The sequence below is a fragment of the Terrapene carolina genome, unplaced genomic scaffold (assembly GCF_002925995.2).
Source record: "Terrapene carolina triunguis isolate 2854851 unplaced genomic scaffold, T_m_triunguis-2.0 Scaffold192, whole genome shotgun sequence".
Taxonomy (NCBI): domain Eukaryota; kingdom Metazoa; phylum Chordata; order Testudines; family Emydidae; genus Terrapene; species Terrapene triunguis.
The window spans coordinates 27710908-27727103 of NW_020664543.1; the positions used below are offsets into that span (position 1 = coordinate 27710908).

General features: G+C 48.7%; 1 protein-coding gene across 2 annotated transcripts; it reads left to right on the forward strand.

Annotated features, from left to right (window-relative positions):
- Positions 1 to 1093: 1093 nt before the first annotated feature.
- Positions 1094 to 12860, forward strand: LOC113407056 (zinc finger protein RFP-like). 2 transcript variants are annotated; one of them, XM_026654516.2, is made up of 4 exons: positions 1094 to 1455; positions 3691 to 3741; positions 10884 to 11062; positions 11750 to 12860. In XM_026654516.2, the coding sequence occupies exons 1-4, from the start codon at positions 1323 to 1325 to the stop codon at positions 11837 to 11839; spliced, it is 453 nt and encodes a 150-aa protein (XP_026510301.1). In that variant the 5' UTR covers positions 1094 to 1322; the 3' UTR covers positions 11840 to 12860. The 2 variants fall into 2 exon arrangements, with proteins under 2 accessions (XP_026510301.1, XP_026510300.1); XM_026654515.2 differs by having other exon boundaries at positions 10884 to 12860.
- Positions 12861 to 16196: the final 3336 nt, after the last annotated feature.

The following is a 16196-nucleotide window of genomic DNA, read 5'->3' on the forward strand; positions in this document are numbered from 1 at the left end:
TTGCAGCACCATTGAAAAGTAGCCCTTTCGGTTAATGTACTGGCTGGCCTGGTGGTCCGGTCCCAGGATAGGGATGTGAGTTCCATCTATAGCCCCACCGCAGTTTGGGAATCCCATCACGGCGAAGCCATCTATGATGACCTGCGCATTTCCCAGGGTCACTACCTTTGAGAGCAGTAGCTCAACGATTGCGTTGGCTACTTGCATGACAACAACCCCCACGGTAGATTTGCCCACGCCAAAGTGGTTCGTGACTGACCGGTAGCTGTCCGGCGTTGCAAGCTTCCAGAGGGCTATGGCCACTCGCTTCTGGACACTCAGGGCTGCTCGCATCCGGGTGTCATTGCGCTTCAGGGCAGGGGACAGCAACTCACAAAGTTCCATGAAAGTCCCCTTCCGCATGCGAAAGTTTCGCAGCCACTGTGATTCATCCCAGACCTGCAGCACTATGTGGTCCCACCAGTCCGTGCTTGTTTCCCGGGCCCAGAATCGCCGTTCCACAACATCAACATGACCCATTGCCACCATGATGTCCTCGGCGCGGGGTCCCGTGCTTTGTGACAGGTCTGTGCCACTCTCAGACTTCAGGTCCTCACCGTGCTGCCGTAGCCTCCTCGCCCGATTTCTCAGCATCTGCCTCTGGGAAAGGTGGATGATAAGGTGCGAGGTGTTGACAACGGCTATAACTGCAGCGATGGTCGCAGCGGGCTCCAGGCTCGCAGTGCTGTGGCGTCCGTGCTGTCACTGACCAGAAAAGTGCGCGAACTGATTTCCCGCCGGCGCTTTCAGGGAGGGAGGGCGGGAGTGACGGTCGGATGACGACAGTTACCCAAAAGCACCCTCGACACATTTTTTTACCCAGAAGGCATTGGCGGCTCAACCCAGAATTCCAATGGGCAGCGGGGACTGCGGGAACTGTGGGATAGCTGCCCACAGTGCACCGCTTCCAATGTCGACGCCCCGTTAGTGTGGACTCACAAAGTCGAATTACTGTCCTTAGTGTGGACACACACGTTCGACTTTGTAATATCGATTCCACATATTCGATTTAAGTAAAATCGAACTACTCTCGTAGTGTAGACATACCCTCAGATTTATGATGATCTGCTGACCTTTCCCCTACTTTGGTTTTCCCACCAATTCTATGTTGTTTACCACAGCTGACCTTTCCTCTACTTTTGAAGCACCATGTGAGCTGCAGCTTCCAATGATGGAGTGAATCTTGCTTATTCAAAATGGAGGCCAGGAATACAAAATGGAGTCTTGGGGAGTTTCTCTAGTATCCGCCCCTGTTCTTTCTCAGAAAAGAAAGAAAACAGAGAATGTTTTTTCCCCCATCTAGGTGTGAGAAGTCGTTTCAGAAACCAGTGGCTGTGCCAAAGGACCTGGGAAAGAGACTCAGCGTCTCTTCCCAACGAAATGTTTGTTTACAGGAGTCTCTGAAGAAATTCAAAGGTAATTAAGTTGTCTGGGTTCATGCTATAGTTATGATACATGAGGATGTGCTTCTGTGACTGTGGAAGGAGATGGACTCTGTCTTATTAGTTCACAACTTGTTAGAGCTAGATGTCTTTGTGGGTGGGGTGGATAGGGCTGAGGGATTATGCAAAATCTCCAGGCCTCCACTTGGATTGTCTCAGACCCAACACTAGGTGCCAAAATTTGCCACTCAGAATTTCAGACACACAAAATTACCAGAAGTTTTAGAAAATGTTGAATTTAGCCTCCCTGGCTGGGATTTTCAAAGGGACCTAAGGGAGTTAGGCACCCATCTCTCACTGCCTTTCAATGGGAATTGGTCACAAATGGCCTCAGCCCTTTTGAAAATCCCCGAGCCTGTACCTAAAGTTTCTCCATGTTTAAAAAGGGGGAAATAATGGCCAACCTACCCGGTTGTGGTAGTTAGTGAATGCCCCCAGTGCTTTGAGATCCTTGGAGGAAGGGAGATGGAGAGGTGCAAGATATTATATTTGGGATGATGATTTCACTTTAGTTTGGCCTCACTGGAAAAATCTCTCCATTCCAATCTACCTTTCATTCTGCATTCTTTTCCTTCTGTCTGTCTCTCCATATTACAGCACTGTTACATGCAGTGTTGCTGTAGCTGTGTCGGTCCCAGGATATTAGAGAGACAGGGTGGGTGAGGTTATATCTTTTATGGGACCAACTCCGATTGATGAGAGACAAGCTTTCAAGCTACACAGAGCTGAAGAAGAGCTCTGAGTAAGCTCAGAAGCTTCTCTCTGTCAAGCACAGTTACATTAATTAACAGTAGGAATGTTACCAAAGTCAAGACAACATGAAATCACCTTTTTCCAATCCTTCCTTCCTTCCTTCCTTCCTCTAGAGACGCTGCTCTCTGAGACCAAAGGCAGGAAAAGGGTGAGAGCTAGATTCACAGAAGGACTTAGGGGTCTAACTGCCATTTTAGGCACCTAAATCCCAGCATCAGGCCCCACTGGGATTCACAAAGCCCCCACTCAGCTGCAACGAAACCTTGTAGGAGCCTAAAATCACTCATCATCTCTATTTTTGTAGTAAAATAGGCGCTTGTGTTTCTGCCTCTGTGCACACTCCCGGCAGTCCCAGTCTAGCTGTCTGGACACCTAAGCCCCAGAGAGATACATGAACTGGGGAATGGAAGACGTTCCTCCTCCTAACTCACCTACGGGGCCTAATCTGATGCATGCTCTGAGCACGCTTACTGGATCAGGCCCTGTAGGGGAACTTACCCAAAATAACAGGCCATAGGGAATGAGAAGCTCCCTTATAACCTATAGCTCTGTGATTAGGGTACTCACCTGGGATGTGGGAGACCCACAATGCAAATCCCCTGGCTGCCAGAGGGGGAGAAGGGATTCCAACAGGGGTCTAATATGGTCTCCCTCAGTCTCCCCTGTTGAAGCTGATCCACAGCGTATAAATAATAGAGCAGGGGGACTGGCTTCTGGACCTCCCAGGTGGGTGCTCTAGTCACCCGGCTACAGAGACAGTCTCATGATTCTCTCTGTCTCTGGCCCAATGGATCTTTATTGATTATCCCCAGTGGAACCTCTCCCACAGGAGAGCATGAGGGGACCCTGAATCAGAATATCCTACAGCCCAGAGAGTAGGGCACTCCCTGAGAGATGGGAGATCCCTGCTCCCTGTCCGGCACAGAGTTGACTTGAACCAGGGGTCTCCCAAAGGCCAGGTAAGTGCTCTAACCATGGAGCTAAAAGTTATGAGGCAGGAGGGTTTCCTTCCCCCTCCCACACCCTGGGCTTCTTGCAAAAAATGGCACAGGAGCCTAACACCCAGAGCGGGTTCGCAGCTGAGAATCCCAAGAAGAGGGAGGCACCTACACTGCTACCCAGACTCAGTTGCTGTCGTTGCCGAACTGTCTGAGACGGACGGGGCTTAGCACACCCCCACACCTTGGCATTTCCCACCGGCAGGCATAAGCAGGGAGTCGCCTAGCGTGCTGGATTTTGTGAATCCCATCCCAAGGCACATCTCTCTCCCCATTTATGGTATAAGGAGGCTGGCACCTGACTTAGGCTTTGTGAATCACACTGATTTTCTAGGTGCCTGCGCATTAGGTGTCACGATGCTGAGCGTCACCTCGTCTAAGCTTCTTTGTGAATCCAGCCCTAAGTTTCCTACCAGAAAAGAGGATATCACCTCTCTTCTGATTTTTTCTTTCTCTAGAGTCCCTGCCCTATCAACTGAGCTTTCTGATATCAAAGGCAGAGAAAGAGGGTAAGTTTTCATGATGATATTTTCCTACAACAATAATTTTTTATTAAAATCTCAGTATTAATTTTTAGAAGAAGTCTCTGAATTCAAACAAGAGAATTTTTCACCAATATACAGTCCTGGATTCGAAGGCTAGAAGGGATCATTAGATCATCTAGTCCGCCCTCCGGTAGAACTCAGGCCAGAGTTTCACATTGGGTTTGGCAATCCCATATATTTATACTGAAATATAAAATAAGCGAGGGCAGATTCTCTCCCCTTTATGTTGCTCTAGTGTTGCAAAGGGCAGTATTGCCAACATTCAGAAATCGGAGTCAAGCCCTTGAAAATCACGAAACTGGCTTGAAAATCATGAGATATTCTAATAAATAGCATATTGTGGGTTATTTTTGTTGGCTTTCTGATTTGGAGCCTCGTATTGATCTCAAGGGCCAAAATAGTTAAATTCTTTCATTGTCCAGTATTAAAACAGTGATATTTATGGGGCGGGGGGGGGGGGGGGTCCTGCAGAGGAATTGGTTTTACTCAGTTCTTTGGTAAATAATTAATTCTAAAGTTGAAAGTTTACTGCTCAAACACAAGAAAGAAAAGAGATTAAACAAGCATTTATATTGAAACTGGAATTGAGGGATTATGCAAAACAAACAGTCACTGAAACCAATCAAAACCTCTAAAGTCTCTTTCCTTTTCATGGCAAAATATCATTCTCTGATTTGCAAAATAACCTTTCTTTGATGAAAAGGAAAGGCTTAATTTTGCTTTCAGTCTGCTGTGTGTAGGGTAGTCACTTCTGTTTTTAACAGACAGACACAAGGTGGAGGAGAAACAGGATAGGAAAAAGGTGGGGAAATACAGGTTTTGCTGCTGTTGCTGGAACTGTGAATGGCTGGTCAATTACGAATGGATGGTTTGGCTGGCAGGTCGACCATGGCAGCTATTGCTTGGACACGTGGTCAGGGACATCATCTGGTTGATTCTTTTCTCCTTGGATAGGGGAGGAATGTGGTCATCCCATTTCACTGTGTTGATGCCGTGCAGCTGATTTCAAGATCTGATGAAAAGCTGAGTGAGAGAGAGAGGATAGGAGCAGGGAAGGGGGGCAGAAAGTAACACAGCAGGAAGGGAGACAGTACAGGAACTGACATACCTCTGTGATACTGGTAATTAGGTGTCCGCACTGATGGGCTGAGGACTGGATGTCATGACGACTTTTCAGGACTCACAGGTGAAAACAAGGCTCCTTAAATAAAAGCAAGGCTTAATGGCCTCCCTCTAGGGAAGAAAGTCTTTTGGTCTGATCTGGTCCTTCTGTCTTGGGGTTGAGCGAAATGAGATGAGCTGGGATGCTAGGTGGGATGGGAGATGAGATTTTTTTTCCAAAGTCTCTTTTTAAGAATTCCAGAAAGGGGAAAAGCAGCTGGCATACTTCATCCATCATCACTTTGTCCAATAAGGCCTAATACCCATCACACAAATTTTGGTCCATTAATTTCTGGTTCCACATCTTTTGTTTTTACCAGACACGATTTCAACAGTCTTTGAACTATATCAGCAGGGTCTTTTTGTTTGGACTAATCCAGTCTCTCTGTCTGGTTTTCTTGCATTTGTTCATAATACCCTTTCCTGAAAATAACTTGACCTACTTTCTATGGTTAATTCTGAAGCAGGCAAAAATTATTGTGACATCTTATGAACGTGCATATACTATTTACAATTGAACGCAGAGTAAATGTTTAGCTTCAATAATCACAACAGCCTTTAGGGTGCACTCAGGTCACATTTTGCTGCTTCTCTCTGCAATTATACTGACTAGAAAATTGTTCTTTTTTTATTTTTTAAATGAAAGACAAGCTTCACTGCCCAAAAGCATCATTGACACAGAGTTCAACTTGATCATCAGTGCCTCATACTCTTCCAGAACATGAAATGAACCAAACTTCAACCTCTGAAAACTGGGAAATAAAGAGTTAAGGAAGCATCTCCCACTAGCTCCTATGCTCTAGTTCTCCTTCCACTCTAGTGCAGGTTTCCCAACCTTTTTCTCTGAGGCCAACTTGTGCAGCTGAAATAGGCACTGCAGCCCATCGCCCCTGGCCCCTGCTGTCTCCCCGGTCTTCACACCCATCCCTCATTGCCCCCAGGCTGCCTGCCCCCAGTGCCTGAAGCTCCCTGCCGCAGCCTTGCCCCCAGGCCCGCTCCTTGCCTCTTGACCACAGGCAGCATCGCTGCCAGCAGCAGCAGCGCAGAAGTAAGGGTGACAATACATGCCAACCTTATTTCTGTGCTGCTACTGGCAGAAACGCTGCCTTCAGAGCTGGGTTCCCGGCCAGCAGCTGTTGCTGTCCAGCCAACCGGGCTGGGCTGCAGAGGGAGGAATTTCTCAACCCATGGGCTCCCCCTGGCCATACACCCCCTGACCACTGTGCCCATGGGAAGTGGGGATCTAGGAGCTGGCCTGCTGGCTCCACAGGGGCAAGCCCTGCTGCCTGCAGCTCCCCACCAGGCTGGCAGCTCTGGACAGCATTGCCTGACCCTGACCCAGCTGGCCATGGGCTCCAGCCCGGGGCTCGCCCGCACTCATCCCCCCTCTGAGAGCCATGGATTGCAGGGTGTGGCAACTTGGAGCAGGAATGGCCACGAACCCTCCAGCTGCCCTGGGAGCCGCCACTTCTCAGGGCCAGCTCCTTCACATCATCCACCGTCCAGTGGCTCCACTTTGCCCTCTGCCAACCACCGGGGGCGCTGGGCTCCTCCAGCCCAGGGTGGGGCCTATTGCCAGCTGCCACTCCACAAATGTATGCAGTATCCTCCCAAAATATCGATCGTGGTGGACCACTGGGACTGTGTCATGACCCACCTTTGGGCTGTGGCCCACAGTTTAGGAACCCCTGCTCTAGAGAGCCACAGACTGGCAGGGGAAGGTCTTTTACTGGGTAGGGGAGAAAGGACCCTGATTGCAACCTCCACTTCCCAGCCATTGACCAGAACTCTGACTACTGCCTTCCTCCATAGAGATCCCATATCTGCTTTCCTCTGCAACAAATCCTTCAAGGAAAACCCCCAAATCAACATTGTAAAATAATACCCCAGGCACATATAGAACCCCAAACACGCAGTGACTATCTGCTCTCTATTCTGGGGAAGGAGGAAATGCTCTGAGGCCTGGAGCCCCTTTCTGGTGTGTTTGAGAATCTCCAGGAGTCTTACTAGCCCCTCTGGAATCAATGGGGGAATCAGGAGGCAGGCCTGACTCCCACGCCTGGTCCTCACGAGACTAGCTACCACATTGTTAAGTGTGACTAGTGCAAACACAATTTAGTACCTTTCAAATGCATTAGCTGGTGGGTCAACTGTAGAATGATGTGTTTTCAATGAGGACCTATTTTCCTAGTCTGGACATGCCCAGAGTTCAAGGAGCATTGTCTCTCCCTGTGGGGTAGGATGTGCTTCCTGTGGTACTGGGAACTGTACATTTAAGGGAAGTTGGAGCACAGAGAGAGGAAGTGCCTGAGGTCATACAGCAAGTCAGTGGCAGAGCGAGGAATAGAACCCAGGAGTCCTGGCTTCTAACCAAGCTGCTGTAACTTCTAGACCATGTTCCCTCCCCAAAATGACTGTAATGCACAAGCTTTGGATGACCTTTACACATCCCCTAGTGGGGACATTTAGTGCCACCAGGAAGTCTAATTACCATTGCGCCAGAGAGCCAGGTGTCTCTCCAGCAGTGCTGCTCACTCCTTTCTCCTGGTCTGAGTGGATGGAGTAGTTCTCACCTCACGTGCCTTCCTCTTGGCCTGGGGACTTTCCACCAGAGATACGGGGGGAATAGGGCAGTGTGGAAATGTGTGAAAAGCTGAAGTTGGTGTCCCTTTACTTCCTCTGCTTAGTGTCTGCCACCGCCCCTGCCTTGTTCTGCTGCTGGGTGTGGAGCACCCCCAGGGGAAGCAGGGAGAAGGATCAGGGGAGAAAGCAGAGATCCCCTCTGTCACAGAACCACAGGATTGGTGCTATGGCCCCAGCTTTTGAACAGTCTCTGGGAGGAACCCCGTAAGTGTGCCAGCCCCCTTAAGGGTCCCACTATTCCTCCAAGGTAAACCACGCAGCTTCACTGCCTTGAGGCTGCACTGCCTTGCACTCCTGCTTCACACAGTGAGCTCTGTTCACTGAGATACACCTGGAGGGAGACTTGTACAATCCTAAGGAGCAATGCACCTCTGCAAGCATCTGCAGTGATCCTCAGTCAGCATTGCCAAACAGGTTTATTAGTCAACTGGACCACAGCACAGGAAACTTTTGGTTAGTGTAGAGAAATGAAGATTACAGCTGTGATGGGTTCAGTCAGAGAGATCCCCTTGGGACTGTCACCTGATGTGCTTAAATTACCTCTAAGCCCATTTTCCCTGCCAGCTTGGGACTCCAGAACCCTGTCTTGTTGAGCCAGACACGCTAGCCTGCTGCAACACAGACCCAGGTTCTGGTCCATGCCCCCATAGCTACAGACTTAACTGAAAACAGCTCAGCAGGTTACTTATCTCCAGCACCCAGACACCCAGTTCCCAATGGGATCCAAACCCAAAATAAATCCGTTTTACTCTGTATAAAGCTTATACAGGCTAAACTCCTAAATTGTCCGTCCTCTATAACACTGATAGAGAGATAAGCACAGCTGTTTGCTCCCCCAGATATTAATCACTTACTCTGGGTTCACTAATAAACAAAAGTGATTTTATTAAGTATAAAAAGTAGGATTTAAGTGGTTTCAAGTAATAACAGACAGAACAAAATAAGTTACCAAGCAAAATAAAGCAAAAACATGCAAGTCTAAGCCTAATACATTAAGAAACTGATTACAGGTAATATCTCACCCTCAGAGATGTTCCAATAAGCTTCTTTCACAGACTAGACTCCTTCCTAGTCTGGGCCCAATCCTTTCCCCTGGTACAGTCCTTGTTAGTTCCAGCAGACATCTTAGGTGGAAAGCAGGGGTTCTCTCATGACTGGGAGCCCCCTTTGTTCTGTTCCACCCACTTTTTATAGCTTTGGCAAAGGTGGGAATCTTTTGTCTCTCTGGGTCCCCACCCCTCCTTCTAAATGGAAAAGTACCAGATTTAAGATGGATTCCAGTATCGTGTGACATGGTCACATGTCCTCTGAGACCTCATTCTTCATTACCCAGGGGCTGGCCCACAGGTACACAGGAAGGCTTGCAGGTAAATAAACCCATTCACAACCAATTGTCCTAGTCAATGGGAGCCATCAAGATTCTAAGCCACTATTAATGGCCCACACTTTGCATAATTACAATAGGACCTCAGAGTTATACTTAAGGTCAGGCTTGACAAAGCCCTGGCTGGGATGATTTAGTTGGGAATTGGTCCTGCTTTGAGCAGGGGGTTGGACTAGATAACCTCCTGAGGTCCCTTCCAACCCTGATATTCTATGATTCTATGATTCATATTTCTAGCTTCCAATACAAGAATGATACATACATACAAATAGGAGGAATATATTCAGTATGCTATAACCTTTGTTATGATACCGTACAAGAGACCTTTTTGCATAAAGCATATTCCAGTTACATCATATTCACACTCATAAGCATATTTCCATAAAATATATGGAGTGCAACATCACAACAGCATTGTCCATTCTGGGTAGCCAGAGCCCAGCCAAGCTCTGGTGAACCCCATTGTTCAAGCTCTGTCTCCCTGTCCATTTGATTTCCTTTCTTAGACTCCCAAGTGTGCCACCGACTGCTTCCTGCAGCCAACACTTAACTTCCACCTCACACCCTCGCCCCAGTCCTTTGTTCCTGAGCTAGGGACATGCGGCTCAGCCTCCCTACTGAGAGGTGGGGAAGTCCATCGCTCTCTGGGTTGTTGGTTGCTAGGTGTCCATGTCTGGGCAATTGGATTTGCCATTGTCTTCTCAGGAGCTTCATTATGGGACCTCAGGCCCCAGAGAGCTAGGTGACACTTACACCTGTGTCTTAGCCTCCCCCCAGAGCAAACAGTCCCTTTTCACCCACTAAGTAACTATGCAGCAAATAGAGGAAACTGAGGCACATATGGGCATCATAAAAATATTACAAAAATTCCCACTTCGTCACACCCTCTCAACAGTACCTCCTAGATGCCTGGAGGTAACGACAGTGACTTTCCTACTCAGCTACGGCCAACAGGCAGCTCCCCAAGACTGACTATCAGAGTGCCCCAGGCAGCACGAGGCTACTGGGGAGCATGAGAAATAGTCCTAGCTTCCCCCAGGGCTGAGCTCTGCCTGTAAGGGCCTGTCTTCACTGCAGTGTGAACCCGGGGGGTCAGCACCCAGGTTAGCCGGGGCTGGCTGTGAGGAGCCACGCTGCTGACCCTGACCTGAGTTACCGTGTTCTCACTGGTGCTGCTCTCCCCCATGTCAGCCGTTAGGAATTCTGGGAGCACATCCCATGGCTGATTGTGCCACTGTAAGCTGTGCTATTGTGCAATTCTTTCCTAGTGAGTCGTGGGCCCCAGTGTCTGTCTTTCACAGGGGAATTGTGGGAAAGCAATGGAGGACTATTTCCCCCATGTCTGATTGGCAGGGACCTTGGAGGTCTTTCACCTTCTTCTGCAGCATGTGGGTGCAGGTCTTGCCAGGATTATCTGGGGGTATCTCACTTAATCATTTCCTTGCACTGTGGGGGCCTCGGGCACTGGTGCACCTCGGTGCCTTCTGTTCTCTGCCTGTGGCACATCATAGTCCAGTCTGCTGTGGGCTGTGGTACTTTGGGCTAGTGTTGGTTGTTGGGTTAGGTGTGTGGGTGCTGGGTGGGGTTGGTGGCTTGTGATATACAGGGGGTCAGATTAGATGACCTGGTACTCCCTTCTGGCCTCAGACTCTGGCTCAGCGCTGGAGTGGTTTAGCCTGTGGCCTCGCTGCAAGGTGGGCAGGGCACCAGCCCGAGTGAAAGTAGAACCCAGGCTGTAACTCAGCTCCCTATCCAAGCCAGCTGGCCTGGGTGGAAAGCACCACTGAACTCAGGTGCGGGGTTTATGTATCTGGACAGGAAACGCATTAGGGTCAGCAGCCGAGTAAGAGCCTGGGTTACCTCTGCAGTGAGAACAGACCTTAACACTCTCCTCCTCTCTCTCTCTCCCCTCTTGCAGTGCAGGCCACTCTGGATCCAGACCTGGCAAATCCCTGTTCTGTCGTGTCCACAGATGAGAGTGTGATACATGAATACCAACACACAGAATTTCTGGAGAAACAGAACAGGTTTTACCCTGCTCCCTGTGTGCTGGGCTCTACGGGCTTCACCTCAGGGAGATGTTACTGGGAAGTGGAGGTGGGGAACAAAAATCAGTGGGTATTGGGCATTGCCAAACTGCCTGTGATAGATCAGGGAGTGATAAGCCCTGTGCCAGGGGAGGGGGTCTGGGCTTTGGAGCATACAGCGAATAAGTACTGGGCCCTCACCTCTCCTAAGTCTCCTCTGGACCTACTTTCTGGCCCCAGTAAAATTGGGGTTTATCTAGATTATGAAGGGGAGAAAGTTACATTTTATGAGGTTACATTTTCTGGAAGAGAGCCAATCTTTACTTTCACAGCCTCTTTCACTGGGAAAATCATCCCCTTCTTTGGGAGCCGGCATGTAGAATTTCAGAGTAGAAACAGACTTGATCCCTGGTATGCATACCATTAAGACCATGACAGAGGAATGGGTATCCCTCAATATGAGATACCTTAAGTAGAGCAAAGACATGGAAAATATATAAATTATAGCTATCACACATTGCCATTACAGTCTTGTCAGCCCCAAGCATTCAAAAATTATGTGTCAGGCCCCCTAAAATCATGAGATTGGCTTTAAAATCTTTTTTTAATATTCAGTTATTTTTCTTTGCCTTCTGGTTTCCGAGCTTTCAGGGTGTTCTTGTTTCCAGTGTTCAAGCATTTCTACTAGGGCTGTCAATTAATCATAGTTAAGGCATGCGATTAACTCAAAACAAATTAACACTTTTTTTTTTTAAAGGAGCATCAATTGCACATCTCTGGAGACGGGACTCGGCCGTGGCCAGGCAGGGAGGGAGTCACCAGCTGGGTGAGGGGGGCCACTGTCTAGGGCGCTATGCTCAGGGGAGCACTGCTACATGCCTCTGGGGTAGGGTTGCCCCTCCTCCCGCCACCCTGCTCCACTGCTGCTCACACCTCCTCTCCACTCCTCATAGAGCTGCTCTTGGGTAAGCTGCTCTGGACCAGGAGCCTGTCTCCTGTCTGCTGTGCAGAGCTGGGGGGCTGATGTTAGGGTGTCCTCCTCCCCCAACCCGTATACCCAGTCACCACTGAGCTGGGTCAGGGAACGGGGGAGCCTGTCTGCTGCTGGCTCAGGAGTGAGTGCTGCCCACAGCAGCTGCTGCTATATGAACAAGTGTTCAGGCTCCTGAGTACCCTGCTTAAAGAGACAGAGTGATGACACGCTCAGGCATGCACACACTCCCCCCAACACACAAACTCTCTCACACAATCCCCCAATACACACATTTTGTGCACACATACTCTGTCATGCATACACACTCCCCCAACACACACACACTCTCATGCACAGTCTCTCTCACACACTCCCCCCAACACACACACTTGTATTATTATTGGTGTTTTTGTTGTTGTTACTTCTTGGTACTTCCTGTTGAAATGTGTAAGGCACATATATTCTATGTAATTTTATTCTTTCAAAGTTCATTAAGGATTACAGTGCTGTTATTTCAGTTTTTTGACTGGTCTATGCATTTCATAAATTTCTCTATTATGATTAAATTTAATTAATTGAGAAGTGAGTTCTAAAATGCCTAACCTGTCCTGCCCTGGCTGCAGTAATTATCCTTACTTTTATTACCACACTGTGCTTTGTCACTCATTATTTAAAATGGTACAATCAAATAATAGCATCCTTCTAGAATGTAAATTTAGCTTGTACTCACCTTAGCATTGCCAGTCTAAAAAAAGTTATCTAAACAAACACAACTTTAGACACTGTGCAGATGAAGGTCGCTTATTTTCAAATGGTATTTTTAGTTATATCTGTAAAATAACTTAAAATTCATACAAAAATAAATGTGGTTCCAAGTCTGATACTAATAGTAATGATGGAGTCAAATATTAGTGAGTCACGTACATGATTGTGATCTGCAAACATAAATGCCAAAATAATTTTTTAAAAAATTCCTGTTCTTAATAAAAGAAAAATATCTTAATCATGTATGTTAAAATTAAGTAAATGCATTTTTAGTGGAGTGAAAAACAATTGACTAAAATAGAGTAGATAATGGCAGTAACACAGTGTGTCTGTTAGAGAAAGTAAGCAGATTTTCTTTGTCTCTACTAAAGATAGTGTACAAAATATCAAATGTGTGTTTCTGCGATCTGTGTTAAGGCTCCAGAACCAGTACCTCAAGGCTTAGGATTGGAAATATCTTGCTGTATTATCTCCTGATTGTTCTAAATGTACATATAAACTTAAATGTGGCTTTAATTGGAGTTTGTATATTTATTTTCCTTCTTTCTATAGGAATTGTGTACAATGCTTCTGTCAGCTAATTTCTGTTATCTGCAAAAAATAAAAAAAATAAAAACCCTAGAGTTTTCAGGTGCCTAAATAGCCCCTAAATCACAGTTCAAGTTGCCTCCCACCCCTCAAAATCAGAAATGGCGCCCCTGGTGAGCCAGGAGTGGCCAGAGGGCTGCAGGTTGGCCGTGGGGTCCAGCAAGATGCAGTCCCCATGCGACAGCACGGAGCCTGCCGAGAGCCATCAGGCCGAGGGCCAAGCACCACGAGCTGCAGCAACAGTGTAGAAGTACGGGTGGCAGTACACCATATACTATGCCACCCTTACTTCTGTGCTGCTGCTGGCGGTGGCATTGCCTTCAGAGCTGGGTGCCCGGCCAGTGCTTAATATGTGCTGGGGCTGAACTCTGGCATCTCTTTCAATACAAATTAAGCACTGGGAGGAAGCGGGAGAACCCGGAGGTGATGGGGGTTGGGGAGCCCATGGGGGCAATGAGGGGTGGGGCACCCACGGGGGCTGGGGCACCAAAATACAAGTTCGCCCAGGGCGCCATTTTCCCTTAAAGCATAGGCCAAATCCAAAACTGAAAACCACAGCCACCCCCACGCCTCAATGGAGGCCATCACCTCCTGATACTTAGCCACTAGAGGGGCCATTGGGGGTGTCAGCCAATTAAGAAGGCGAAAAATCTACTAGCCTCCAGGTCTTGCCATCACTTTTCAGGACTGGCCAGAGAGCAGCATTATTGGGGCTTGTCTGTTCCACTAAAATTCCTAGGCTTAAAAGCCCATCAATTATATTTTTCTAGGATAGCTTTTGCCTTTCTTGGATACCTGTATTGCTTTGGGGGTGGGGGATCAGGGCCTGTAACTAAGATTTTTTTTCCTTAATTTTACCACATTTTATTTTATTTTAGGCCCACACCTTCCAGTGTTCTTTTGAAATTGCCAGATTTTCTGGAGTCCACGTGGGCTACTTTCTCTCTTTATATGCCTTAAGGGCAGCTATTTGGTAGCCTGATGACATCTTTACTGGTTCCCAGGATGTGCCAAGAGGCTTTTCCCACAAAACCTTGTTAGCAAAATAAACTAGCACTCTTAATTTTCTTCAGACATTAATTCCCAAGAACCCTTCTCCTCCCAGATTCATTAAGCCAGATTGCCCATTTCTCCTTGTTTTTTCAAACACCAAATGCAGAATGTTTTTGCAAAAGGGAGCAACATTTTGTGCCTCACTGAACCCCTGTAAGGTTTTAAATCCCGCCAGAGGGCCAAACAGGTTCTTATCAAGGAGTAAGTGGCACCTGTTTTTAACAACAAATTCTGTCCAAACACCCCTCCTTCAAATTCACATAAATCAAGAACCTCACTCACCCATCGGTGTCCAAATGTGCAACTGTTGGGGGAGCTGGGGGTGCCCGGCCTCCCTACAGGGAGGCAACTGGCAGCGGTAGCAGTGCACTCGGGGTTTTCCCTGCATGCTCAGCCAGACTTAACAAAAATTCCAGGGTGGACAAGCCTTAAAAGCTGTCTTCAAATCTTTGACTCAATCCTTTTTCTTTTTTGCTCTTTCCCCCCCCCCCCTCCAATTTTAACGGGGGGCAAATGGCTTTAAACAAAGTTGCTTTATGCAGACCCAAACTTTTCAATTTTGGGGCCCAATTCTTCTTTTGTTAATTTACTGCTTTTTAAAAAACTGCTTCCAAGCACTAAGTAGTTATTGCCTGGCAACCATATTTTGAAAGACAGTAAATGCTTTTCGGGGAGGGGGAGAAGAAGCAGAGAGAAAGGGGAAGGGAGAGAAGTGGAGGGAAGGAGGGAGAGAGAAGAAGTGGAGAAAGGAAAAACGGAGAGAAGGGGGGAAGAAGGAGGAGAGAGAGAGAAAAGCGGAGAGGGAGAGAGAGAACAAGTGGAGGGGGAGGAAGGAAGAAAAAGAAGAACGGCTTAGGGAGAAAGGAAAAACCTAAGCCAAGAAAAGTACAGACAGCAACAACAAATCTAGAGGCAGAGCTCCACACACCAAAGCATCTGGGAACCCCTAGCCCCTATCTTGGCTCCGAGAGGAGAGTGGGAGTTGCTGCCACATCCGCTGGAGTAAGACCAGGGGTGCCAGCTATCCTTGCCAGCCATCCCAAGGCTGTGGTCCGGATTAACAGGACAATCAATTCTCTTGCGGCTCTAGCCTGGTCAGCAGTACCAGGTTTACAGTGGCTCCACTTGCGCTGTGCCCAGAGCAGCTGGCTCCTCTCCACCCCTCCAGCTCCTCTCCCCACCCACCCCTCTCAACGGACCAGGGCTTCTCTGCCCCTGGCCCCACCTCCCAGCTCCTCCCTGCCCTCTCCCCTCCTGCCCACTGCTTTCTCCTTTCAGCTGGCAGCTGGCTGAGGGCTCCTCTCTGCTCCCATCACTGGCAGGCAGACGCCAGCAGAGACGGAGGCCGAAGAGGAGCCCTCAGCTGCTGCCACTCTGGGCCAGTGACCGTCCACTTCAGGCTCCCCGGGGCAGGTCCGGCCTCTCCCTGATGCTCTGCAGAAGCATGGGCTGGGAAAGTTGGCAGCTGCCTCCCCCTCACCCATGCAAGGAAGCGCCTCCTCTGCCATGGGCAGCACCAACGCTAAACGCGTAGGGCTGCGTGGGGCCCTGGGGTACAGGACCACTCTATGCTGCCGAGCTTCAGCTGTCCTGCCCCCTAGCACTGTGCTGGGAGGGGGGATCCCTGCTCTGTCCTGGCTCAGCAGGGTCTGGGGGCAGGGCGTGGGGGAGTGGGTCTCTGAGGAGGATGCTGGGATGTGAGGGGTTGGGGCCATGGGGGAGGTTTGTGTATTTTGGGGTGCGAGGCATTGGGGGTCTGTTGGGGGGGTGCTGTGCAGCGGTGGTGGGGCTGTGGGGAAGGGTACTGGGCAGTAGAGGTGGGGGA

Excerpts from the sequence above, each read along its gene's own strand:
- LOC113407056 (XM_026654515.2), top strand. The coding sequence starts at position 1,323 with ATGTTTTTTCCCCCATCTAGGTGTGAGAAGTCGTTTCAGAAACCAGTG. Across the intron at positions 1,456-3,690 it reads GTCTCTGAAGAAATTCAAAG|AGTCCCTGCCCTATCAACTG; the intron begins GTAATTAAGTTG and ends TTCTTTCTCTAG. Across the intron at positions 3,742-10,883 it reads ATCAAAGGCAGAGAAAGAGG|TGCAGGCCACTCTGGATCCA; the intron begins GTAAGTTTTCAT and ends CCCCTCTTGCAG.